Source organism: Camelus bactrianus, chromosome 7 (assembly GCF_048773025.1).
Source record: "Camelus bactrianus isolate YW-2024 breed Bactrian camel chromosome 7, ASM4877302v1, whole genome shotgun sequence".
NCBI classification, from domain to species: domain Eukaryota; kingdom Metazoa; phylum Chordata; class Mammalia; order Artiodactyla; family Camelidae; genus Camelus; species Camelus bactrianus.
Window position 1 is genome coordinate 66,732,120 of NC_133545.1, and position 12,408 is coordinate 66,744,527.

Here is a 12,408-nt window from a genome sequence, read left to right on the forward strand (position 1 = left end):
AACTTCTCTCACTCTTGAAATGCTCCAGTGACATTTTGTCCTCGTTACTCTCAGCCCAGGCATCTCAGCTGTGTAATGTGCTCTGACCAAGGGCGGTCACTGTGAAGATGTCAAAGCAACCAGAGGCCAGAGACAAGTGGGTTGGTCTTAATTTGGCAGTTGTAATAAATGGTCCATTTTATAGTCTGTAATTGAGGGGAGCCTGCTGTGAAAGGAGTGTATTGAGCCTGGTAGCCTTTTAGTTTGTGTTTGGATGATTGGTTATTATACCTTTTGTTAAATTTTACACAGAGGGAGAAATTAGGTCATTGAGAATGGTTCTTTTCTTTTTTTTTTTTGGAAAGACTTGAGACAGTGATAGCTTTCAATTTCCTAGGGTTATTTTGCTCTTAGATTCATATCTATCAATTATTTAGAGCTTCAAAAAGCCTGCAAAAAAATAGAGTGGTGTGCTATAGCCTTTTGGAGTGAGTGAGACTGAAGGTCAATGGTCACACGGTGAGACACTGGCTGTCTTGACCCTCGTCACATCCTTGGCACCAATTCAGTGCCTGGCAGGATCCGTTCTTGCTCACAAAACTTCTCAGTGTGGATTGAGTTGGGGGAGAATGAAAATCAACCAGAGAGTACATGGAACCAGGCTGACAGGCAAGTTGGGGGATAACTGAGAAAGCACAGTTGTCCCATTAAAACCGGCTCTAACAAAGACTTGTTTTTGTGATTCTTTGCAGAAAGATTACCACTTTGAATACACAGAATGCGACAGCAGTGGCTCCAGGTGGAGAGTTGCCATTCCGAATTCTGCCGTGGACTGCTCTGGCCTGCCTGACCCAGTGAGAGGCAAAGAATGCAGTATGTTCTGACTTTCTGACCGTTCCTTTTCCATATGAAACCACAGCCCTTCACGTGAGCCCCGGAAGTGAATTGTAATGAATAGGAGAGACCTTTGCGAAAAGGAGTGTTGATGTTGAGCAGAGCAAAAGCATCCTTTCTCGACACTCAGTGTCCTTGTGTCCAAAGTCTGTAACGAGACCTAGCCACTCCTAAAGGATTTTTTTTTTTTAAAACCTCTGGTTTAGTGTCTTACTTGAAACTCAAAGGAGCAGAATTTCTCTTTAATAGATTTCTTTTTTTTCTTTACATTTAAAAAAACTTTTCAAAAGTTGTTTGGTATACTTAACATTTGTCATGCATAATAGTGTTAAACACATGACCTAAAATGTACCATCTTAATCATTTTTAAGTGTACAGATCGGTGGCATTAGGTACAGTCATAGTCTTGTGCTGTCCTCACCAACACGCACCCACAGGATGCTTTCATCTGGTAATGGATTTCTTTTTTTTTTTTAAGACATAGAAATATTGTAATTTGCCTTCTTAGTGTAACGTGCAGAGAGATTCGAGAATTGATGATTGTCTTTTAGCCATAAAGCAGATTTCAGTGCAGCATTATGAATTAACAGAGAAATAGGTCATGAAATTTATTTTCTCTTATAAACTCTACTTTTTAAAATACTTAAATTTGGTGAGTCCCAAGTCCCTGCCATGAAGGAGTCATGGGGTGTCCTGGAATTCAAAGCTGAAAGGAAGACCGAGAAATAGTATTTTGGTTTTCCTGCAGTCTTCCAAATATTCCTAAAAGCTGAGTTCTTCTGTTCCCAAATGAAAGAGCAGATAAGCAAACTAAACAGATAGTTAATTCCTTCTTGTTCATAGAGAAACTGTATTTCCGTTACAGGCTGGAGGAATTTTATAGGCGTGGGCTGACTGACAAAAGAGAGATGGGAAGACAGCAAGTCTTAGAAGGAAAATTAAGGAAGAAAGCCATTATTTCTTGGTAAATGGTATGAAATGAATACAGAGAGAACCTGAGGACCCAGGTAGCTTGGGAAGGACTTCGTTCAGTCTAGCATGAATCTTAAGAGGGTAGTGGCGTCAGTGTAGAAGAAAGTGATCTAAGGCTGGGGTGTGTGCCACCGCCTGTGCAGAGAGGACCAGCACTCAGTGAGACAGGGTTGCAGTTAAAAGGAAAACAGCCTGGATATTGCCTATGGAATTAGCTCATTGAAAACTGCTTCTGTCGCTTCTTAGAAAATCTGTATATCATTTATCTATACTTCCCCTTTACTTGTGGGTTAATTCTTTGGTTCCCTTGTAGACAATCCTATTGAGGTAGACTACATAACCATCTTGAATACTACTCTGGATCTAAGTGGTGTGCTGCTGTTGGCTAGCGCTGGCTTTTGAGAACTGGTTGTTCATTTGAAATGGGCCACAGTGGAGTATTTACATTGTGGGAATCGGCAAATACTACAAATCAGTGCCTCTTGAGAGCTGGTTGTTCAATACTTACCAGCACAGCACTGACTAGATTTATTGGCCAAGGGTTCAAAAATCTGTTTCAGGATTGATGCCTGAATAGGAATTATGTCTTTGAATGTTGCCAGGGATATTTTCTCCTCATTATATACTATAATCTTCCATAGATAATGTTAGGAATTTGACACATGGGCTAGAACTTCTCTAACAAACTAGTTCTAGTAATCAAGTCATTATTTTAAAAATGAAACCCTAGAAATGATGACACTTACATGATGGCTGGGATATTTTTTATCTTGGTAGTTTGAAATCTGAAATCTGAATTTGTATTTCTGTATGCTATACTTATAACTGCTCTGGAAGTTATTAGTCTTGCCTCCAATATATGACTTTTTTCTTTGTGTGGTAAAGGCAAGTTATTTTAAAACTCACAAGAAACTTAATAAAGCTAAGTAACTTAGAAGCTTGGTGAATTCATAACATTAAACATGGTGCTTACCACATTACTAGTTATTAACGTACTGCTGAAGGCAGTTATGGTGTTAACTGAATATTTCTTCAATGTCTTAAATTTTCTACTGTTAATAATAGCTAATAATCATGTACTGATTATATGTTCAACATCGTGCTTAGAGTTTTCCATCATTTTCCATTGTATCCTCACAACAACCCTTTCCGATAGCCACTTGCAATGTTTCCAGTTTACTGATGAGACAACTCAGAGTTAAAGTGGTAGGTTACTGCAGGTCAGGTCATATGGCCAGGACGTGGTACATCTGGGGTTCAGATACAGATCTGTCTGTATCTGACTCTTACCTACTGAATTAGATTGCCGGTTGAAGATGACAGCCTGGAGAAGTTTCCAGGGCCTCATGGGGCAGGGGGCAAGGGACATGAAGCTCTGTTGCTGGCCATCTTCAAGGGAAGATATTAGAAACTTGTGCTTCAAGGATAAAAAGATGAAAGAGGATGAAAGCGTTGGGGTTGGGGAATGACATGCTACTAGCAGGTGTACCTGAGTGATGCCCAAACCTGGGATGGTGGGTGATGCCCACAGATGTTGGACACAGCGGTTACGCCATGATGATATGGCCTGGAAGTTGGGCCATATAAGGGAAAATCAAGAAGTGGAACGTGGCAGCTTCAAGTAAGTGAAAACATTTAGGGCAGTGGTTGTGGGCGACATAATTTCCCCAGATCCTAATGTCTCTCAGTGAAGCAAACTCCAGAATTTGGCCTCAGTTGGAATTCCTATAGATTCTTCAAAATGTAATTGGGTAGATCCTTCCCTCTTTCTCAAAAAGAAGCAGTAGAGTATGCCTTTCCTTAGAAAGGGATTACAGGAATGTTCACATAATACAGTTATACATGTTTTTGTAAAATTGATGGGCAAGCTATATTATATCTTTATTTAAAACAATCATGTAAAATATGGCTGTAAGTCTCCTCAGAGTAAAGTTACAGAGAAGCCAGGTATCAGTTTTTGTTGTGCTGAATCCCTGGGCTATAGGTGAACTTGAAACTTGTAGCACTTAGGAAATAGGATGGGGAGACCCCTGGTAACTGACTGACACAGGTCTCCATTGTCCTTCTGTCCCCTCTGCTGTAGAGACCTCTCTCTCTTAGGCAGTGCTGCACTGGGCAGGCCACTGAGATGGCTTCAAATCTCTCCTCTCTGTGGGCTCCAGGCTTAGCTCCAGGGAACTTTGTGCTTCTTCTAAGCCCTGGTGCTGAGTCCCTTGTCCTTGGGCATTATCCATTGTTTGAAGTGTTGGCATCACTCAGGCACAGCTTGCAAGTAGCACATTATTCCTGAACCTGGCACTCACTGTCTTCTCCCTGATGAGGGGATGTAACCCCTGTCCCAACCCCATCTCTTCTCCACTGCTAGGTCACTTCCCTCTTGTGCAAGAGTTTCTTAAATCTTCCTTTGACCCTCTGGGAATCCTCTAGACTTTCTTAGATTATTAAAAGCAGTAGTCACTTTGGAATGGTGGCCTCGGTAGGCTACGTTCTCTTTCTCTCTCTTTGCTCTCACCCAACCACATTAGAGAAAAGGGACTTTTTATTTCAAACCAAACCTTAGAAATAAAAGCCTGGCTCCTAGGAGTGAGGAGAGAATTCCTTTATCAAGAACTATTTTCAGACAAATCTAGAGCACAGAGGGGAAAATAAACATAATATATAAGTATCTCTTCTTTTGGGAAGTGTGTATCTGCTATTGTTTGCTCCTTCATGTATTTCTCAGCCCATGACTTCAAGTACAACCTTAACACATTATTTTCTAATTTGGGATGACTATTTAAGGCATCTGTAATTCCATTTGGTATGTTAGCACCAAGTCATAGTATTCTGGGCATTGTTTAATGCTGTACTTCAGTATTTATATAAACTAATATATGGTTCTTGGATTAAAAATTTTGTATTCAGATTAGAAAAAAAAACTTGGATATAATTTTTTTTCCTTTATTCATTGTGTCACTCAGATCTGTTGTTAAGACCTACATTTCATGGCTTTGAGGAGTAAGCAGAGGTGGCAGTTGGAGTCAACAGTTTTTGATTCCAATTTGGAGTTGAAAGAAGAGGAAGGATTCTCAAGAATTGGTTTTAGATTCCTGGGTGGGATATTTACAAATCCATTTTGGGGGATCACAGCTCTATTAAATGTAGACTTTCCCCAGGATTCCATACATAGTCTGTTTCAGTTGTATGGAGTTGTTACTTGTATGGCAGCCAGTCCATTTGGGCAAATTGAGTATGTTAGTATTGAACGGTGATTGCATATCATGCTGTAAGTTTGTTCTATGGAACTCTCATCCTAGAAATATTTCATATAAATAAAGCATGTCGGGGTTTTCTGTGGTGAAATACCAGTACTTTTTAGAAAACGGTGAATAATGTCTCCCCTTCACCAAGGGATACAGTGTACATTTTTGTAATAAAGTCTCTGAGATACATAATTCATATTTATAGAACATTTACTGTGTGTTAGCTGCATTCTCTTTTACCCAGAGTTTCCCAAGATTATTTGATTATAGGACTCTTATCCAATGTGTAGTTGGACCCTTTTGGCTAATTTCTGCAGATACTGTTTTTGGGGAAGCACAGATTTAAACACACATGCCTGGCTAATTTAGTATATTTTTATATGTTGTGACTTATGCTGTGATTTAACTAATTTCATATAACTTCTTTGCTCTCTAAGGTTCAGTTGTAGCATTACTGCTTTGATACCCAGTCACAGACACCCCACAGTTTATGGTCAGATGTGGTACACACCTGGGATTAAACCCCAGATTTGCAATGGACTTGTATTTCTTGGGCAAAATACTCAGTCCACAGCTATTTATTGAGCTTTAATTCATTCACTAAACATTTGTTGAGTATTTTCTGTATTGTTGACAAAAAGGGTCCAAAAATAAATGAGCAAAAGAATCCTGTTTACTAGGACTTTTGATTCTAATAAGGGAGCAGATGGATAAATTATTTGTAGTCTAGGGACAGCGTGCAAGATAGGTTTAAATACGTGGGGTGATCTTACCAAGGAGGGAGGGGTACCTTCTGCTCAGAGGGAGTCAAGAGGACCTCACAGTGAAGCAGGTGTAAGTGTGAAGTTCAGACTGAGCAACCTTGGGAAGTTATCTGACCCCTGGCAAGTTCATGTGAAAAACTGCATCCTGACAATTGTGTCCTGGCAAAGAGCTGAGATGGGGATTAAATGACTTACTTAATGGGTCCTATGTGTTAATTTTCTGAGGGTCTCTGAGGTGAACCCTGAAGGAAGCTGTTCATTAACTCGATGGAGCAGCATGGCATTTGAGGCACAGGAAACGTGGGCAGAGGTGCAGCTTAGGGGCCACTCTGGGTTTTCTTGGGGCCTCGGGAAGACCTGGTGTGGCTGGTGCTCTGGGAGGATGTGAGCAGAGACAGATTCTGGTAAATCTCGTAGGCACCTCTGTGCTATACTAAGGACATAGACTTGGGGACAGTCATTCACAGGTGCTTAAATGAAGTGGTAACTATCATCTATAGAGCCTGGAATCATAATTGTACAATAATGTAACTTTGTGATAATAATAGTGAAAAGTTATAATAGCCAGTCTTTACTCACTGCATTTCAGGCACAGTTGTAAATGCTATACAGGTTTTCACTCAAATCCAGTCACCCCAACAAGCTGGTGAAGTAGGTATTCAGATTTCCTCACACAGGTAGGTCACAGGCAGAACTGGGTGTGAAACCAGGCAGTCTGGCCCCTGGGTGCATGTCCTCAGCCCCTGTGGTGTCCCCTTTGGACAGCACTGCAGTGTTTGCCAAACAAGCGTGAGACCCCTTCTTGAGGCATCGTGCTCCCCTAACATTTACCTCTGGACGGAAGTGAGCTGCAAATTAAAATCCCCTGTAGGTAAATGGGTTTTTTTTAAATGGCATCTAAAGGCTCAGATAATATTGCTTGGTGGGTCATTTTCATTGATTAATGATCTGCTTGTAGATTTTATTCTTCATTGTGTCTATTTTTCAGAAAAATGAGAGACTAACATTCAGAATTTAGGGCACATTTATAGTCATATCCTCCAATACAATAAGTTGCTTAGTGTTTGTTTTTTTTTTTTTCCCTTTCCTGTGCCTAGAAAATTGTTGGTGCTAGATACATACAGTATATATCCATTATTCAATGTGTATGAGAAAAATACTGGTACTTTTTCAACTATAGAAATTCTTAATTTAGAATAGAGTCCTGTGTCATTTTTCCCAAGAGAAGAAGTGCTGTCATCCTCTGCTGGGTCCTAAGACAGCTCCAAACACTGGGATATTTGCTGATTGGTTAGCTTTGGTGTCATCAGATGAGAGACTGCCTTCAGTGTTTCACTTCGGTAGGTGAAACACAGAGATCTAGTCAGATTGGTAAAAATTTGTGAAATTTCTACATATGAAAGGACAGAAATGCTTTGTCCTCAATAGGCTTAGTTTGGAATGTTGATGCATCAGATTCCAGGTGGAAAAGCGTTGAGGTTAAATCTGCTTAGAAGCACACAAGTGGTAGGTAAGAGGCAGGAACGGATGAGATTGTTAAGATAGATAGCAGATCAAAAACAGGCTTTACATCAGTTGCAGCGTTTGATGGGAGCTTTGGTTGAGGGAGCTTCTTTGAAAAAAGTGTTTTAGAAGGAGATGAGAGAACTCAGCCCTCAAAACTGCAGAATCAAGGGCAGAGAGACTGTTAGGAAGTACAGGGTTACCAACAGTTTCTAAGGAAGAGGAAAAGTTGAGGGTGATAATCAAAGTGTTAGGGCCTAATTGGAAGTTGAGAATACTGATTTCACAGCTGCATTGCTCTGCCCCCTTTGGTGACCTCATCAGATACTCTCAACATTTTCCTTCCCTGGCCTTCGCTGCTCTATTTTTTCCCATAAACCTTGTGCCATCCTGTGCTTGATGAACTGGAATTTATCTCCTTCCCCATCAAACACTGAAGTCAGGAAGCCACATAAAATACATTTTTTTTTTTTAAAGATGAAAACTACCTTAGTTAGCTTTCACTTATGAGAACATGGGAAATTTTAATCTAGGCTCTGCTGATTTAGTAGGGATTGTATCTGTGTTGTCACACAGGTCAGTTTTCCTGCCAGTTGGTGATTTTTTTTTTTTTTTTTTTTGTCAGGGGGCTGGTGTTCTGTCTGGTAAGTCTTCTTTCTCTAAGAAGTGCAGTGACTGTCGCGCCCTCCTGCCTGGTAGGGTTCTGTGAAGACCCATTCATTGGAGAGAATGTTAGAGGTGCAAATTAGTTTTCAGAGATGTAGAGGCAATCCTTCCACGGAATACTGTTTTCAGAGAACAGTGAATTAGAGGACATTAGCCGGAACTGGTTTGTTATTAATGTACTCTTTTGTATGTCTGCCGTTTCCCTTTCATTTTTGTAAAAGAGAAGGGTGAAAATTATTTTTCTCCCTTCTCTGTCAAAGAATTTCACAAATGTGAACTTAAAAACACATCTCTGTGATCTCTGTCTTCATCCCCAAGTCTTAATGGAATGTAAAAGATGGCTCTTGGTAGGATCAGGCTTTAAGAGTTCGATTCTGAACATACTAAGTGAAGTAAATCAGAGGGAAAAACATAAATACAATATGATATCACTTATATGTGAAATCCAAAATAGGATACAAATGAACTTATTTATGAAACAGAATCAGACTCACAGACATAGAAAACAAACTTACAGTTACCAGGGGGAAAGGGTGGGGGTGGAGGGATAAATTAGAAGTTTGGGATTTTCAGATACAAGCTATTATGTATAAAATAGACAAACAACAAGGTCCTATAGCACAAGAACTATATTTAATATCTTGTAATAACCTATAATGAAAAAGAATATATATATGTATAACTGAATCACCATGCTATACATCAGACACTAACACGATATTGTAAATCAACTATACTTCAGTTAAGGAAAAAAAAGAGAATTCAGTTCTGATAGTTTTATCATGCCACTTCGGAGCTTAACACAGCAGCTCATTTGTTACTCCACATGGCTGAACAGCTGTGCTAGAACTAGAATTCATGTCTTTTGACTTCTTGGGCAGAGGTTGTGTTTTGTTTGTTTTTTTGTTTGTTTTAATGCTATTCTTCTTTACTTCAGATAAGAGCAGTGGCTTTTTCTCAGTTTAGCCATAATAAAAATCTTTTGGCTTCATGGTACTACAGGGAGTGTATTTATTAGACAGAGAGTCATAGGAGTCGTGAGAGGCCCTTAAATAATGAGTCTGCCCGTAGTGACTTCAGGAAAGTTGGACTGAGTTGCTCCAGGGCAGTCACAGATGAGGAAACTTGGCATCCATGTTGGGAGGGTTTGTACTGGATGATCTCAAGAGTCCCTTTTGGTCCTTGTGATAGTGTTAGTTGTGATTCCATGTCATAATTTATTCCTATTATGAACACATCATGCCTCAGATCACATCATCTGTGAGTTGTAGTGGAGTACTAATATATCTTCAGTGCTCATGAATATTTCCTCCTCGCAGGAGCACTGCAGTGTCTCCACTGTTAGCATTTGCGCAGTGTGACCTTCCATGACTCTCCTCCAGCCTTACTTGAACGTGACAGACAGATGAGGTGCTCACAACCAGCCTGCACTGCTGCCTTGTGGATTTCGACAAGAGAAGCACACTTATGATAAATAAAATCTCAATTAAAGAGAACAAGGATTCCCTTCAGCCAAGGGGGGAAAATGCCTTAATGTGAATAACAACATTAGCAAGAAATGGCCTTTTTTAAATGTACCATTTTGGAGTCTTCCTGTCTCACTTTGAGTTTTGTAAAATGAGCGAAATCATGTTTTCTTCTCCAAGAATTTCACAAATAAGAACTTAAAAGAGTGTCCAAGAGTGTCCAAGCATTCTCCTTGTCACTGGCACTGAGGGAGAAAGAGCCAGTATTTGCTGGATTTGGTCTGATGTTCAGTTTCTCTCAGCTGCCATTTCTTACTTTATTTTTGTTTTCTGTGAGAAGAATTAGAATTATAAGCCTGGCAGGCAGTTGAAGTTTTAATTATCTGATAATGATTATTGTTTGGCTAAAAGTTACCATTTTTGAGGCCCACAAACTATACATTATTTTCCCTGTTGGTACGCCCCTTAATGGCCGTGAATAATAACAGTTGTAAGAGTGACCTTCGTGTGTAGACAGTAATGACAGTGCCTACAGCTCTCACCTTGTTTTACTTACCTTATGTAAATGAAGTGAAACAGTTGAAGAAAAATAGACATATTGGCTCATTTTAATTCTGGAATTGATTTAATTAGTCATTTCCCCATAAATGTATAATTATTTTTTTGTTTAGCTATTAACTTAGGTTAACAGATCAGCTAGAGTTTACAGTTAATTTAGCTTAGTGAAATGTAAATTCAGTCTATTTTGAGGAAGCTAAGCTAGACTAGACTATATGCTCCATGAGTCTAGGGACTGTTTTCATTTTATTCACCAAAGTACCCTCAGTGCCTACTAACTACTAGGTACTCAAGAAATATCTGTTGAGTGAATTAATACAGTGTGAATCCTACATACTTACCTGTAATGAGAGTGCATAGGCTCACTGTATCACCAGCATCTCATGGAACAAGTAAATTGGAAGTTCTTCTATTACTGCTTCTGATTGCTGTTTACTCTTTAGAAAACAAGTTTCGCTAATAAATAACTTTGAATATAAATAGCAAAAATGGATGAATTATGAATAAATGTGATTGATAGCCATCATCTTCCAAAGCATGATCTCTGGAGGAAGAAAAAGCAAAACTAAGAGGCCCTTGTGGTGAAAATATTAAAAATAGATGTTCTTTACTGTTAGGCAGAAATCATAGATGATAATCAGTATATAAATGATTCAATTCAGAAACCATCATTTGGTATATTGTACTGGGTGGTCGCATGAGGATGGTAATGCTTTGAATTTTCTTGTCATTTTTTTACCTTCAGAGTGGTTTCCAGTCTCTCATAGGACCATAAGCTGTCCTGTCAGGGAGGAGGGGGTAAGCCATTTGCTGGTTGCTGACAGATAGATGTAAATGCTTTTTTCCATACCTGGTTTTTCACACCTGCATATTTCAATCTTCATAGTAGCAGAAGTAGATGTCAGAAAAGAAGCAAAAAGCTGAGAAAAAGAACACTGAATTTAGCACATGATCTCTTGATCACAGTTGATTCTCTAAGAATTTGGATTTCTCTCTCTCTTTGTTTTTTTAACCATCACTCTTTTACTGGATGCTTAGGTAGAATATGAAATCCTAGACTGCGTCTACTGTTAAGTAGTGTGTGGACCTTACTCATATAAAGTCTTTCTGCTCTCATATCAGAACTCTGGAGTTGGCTTATCTTTTGTACAGTTACACTAGAATTTCAAGGTTGTTGAAGAAAATTAGTATTTATCTGAGACATGGCTAACTGTTCAAATCAAATCTAGTCAAAGTCACATTCACAACAGTTACAACAGCTATTTGCAATAACTATCATCCTGCTTTTGTTGAAATGGTCCAATGTTGTAGTCTAAATAAATTTGAATGAAAAGAGTGTAGTCCTTAAGGTTATAAAAACCCTTTATGATCCAACTAAAGACCAAATGGCAAGAAAGCAGTGTTAAAGTCAAAAGTAGATGCAACTAGGGTAGAAGATAGCAGAAGAGGGAAGGCGGTTCATGATTGGTGCCTGCGAGAAGAGGTCACAGGGCTGCATTGACAATCTCCTGGAGTTTAAAAAAAAAAAAAAAAAAAGGATGGGAGGTTGGACTATTTTGGCTTTAAAAAGTAGACCCATAACATCAGGGGAAGAGAGAGAGGTGAGTAATAGAAAACATTTGCTTCTCGTGAGCTGAAGGGCACCTCATGACACAGTTGAATATTATAATACAGACCCTTTGAAAGCAATTAAAATATGTTTCCTCAGTATTTATTTAAAAAAAATTCTCCTGGAGTAAATTGTATTTAACAGGAGTTCTTCCCTTCGTTTGGCAAGTGGCTCTAGAGCTGGCTTCCAGGATGGGAAAAAAAATTGAGGAGGAGCAAATGATTAAAATACAAAAAGCTTTAGACTCTTTAGCTCCCCTGTATTATTAAAGGCCTCGTACCCACTTGATTGACTTTGACCATGTAATTATTCTCAAGAGGTATAAAATCATCATTCTAGTGGCAGAATTCTTATTTTCCCAGACCCTTGAATTATATTATTAATAATTGTTGCCAACAGTTATTACATGCTTTGTGCCAGGCACACAGCTAAATGTTTTATATGGAATATCTCATTTATTCCTACAACTCTTGGAGATAGATATTATTACTGTTTTCCTTTTATAGGCAAGGACATTGACCTTCATGGGATTTTGTAGCTTGCTAACATATTTTGTAAATATGTGTGTTTTAACTATAATATGTTAAAAATTTCACAAGAAATCTGAGCATAGGAAATTGTTATTGCTTTATAATGCACATGAATATTGTTTAACAGTTCAAAACAGCAAATGAAGAATGAGGTGAAATATAATAGTGAATTAATTTGAAATTACTTGCCATTTTTTACATTGATTATGATAATTATTGCTTGAC

At 38.8% G+C, this 12,408-nt stretch overlaps 1 protein-coding gene across 18 annotated transcripts in view; it reads left to right on the top strand.

Annotated features, from left to right (window-relative positions):
- Positions 1–12,408, top strand: part of ELAPOR2 (endosome-lysosome associated apoptosis and autophagy regulator family member 2) — a 290,850-nt gene that overhangs the window by 158,552 nt on the left and 119,890 nt on the right. For 17 of the 18 annotated variants that reach the window (XR_012508246.1, XM_045510431.2, XM_045510422.2 and 14 more), the window contains one exon: positions 732–852. Coding sequence is in view for 15 of the 18 variants with exons in the window: in XM_045510431.2 (XP_045366387.1) it covers positions 732–852 (121 nt within the window). In the remaining 3 variants the exon portion in view is untranslated. Of the gene's footprint in view, positions 1–731; positions 853–7,979; positions 7,999–12,408 lie in introns of all 18 variants that reach the window. The other variant, XM_074367550.1, reaches the window with a different exon arrangement.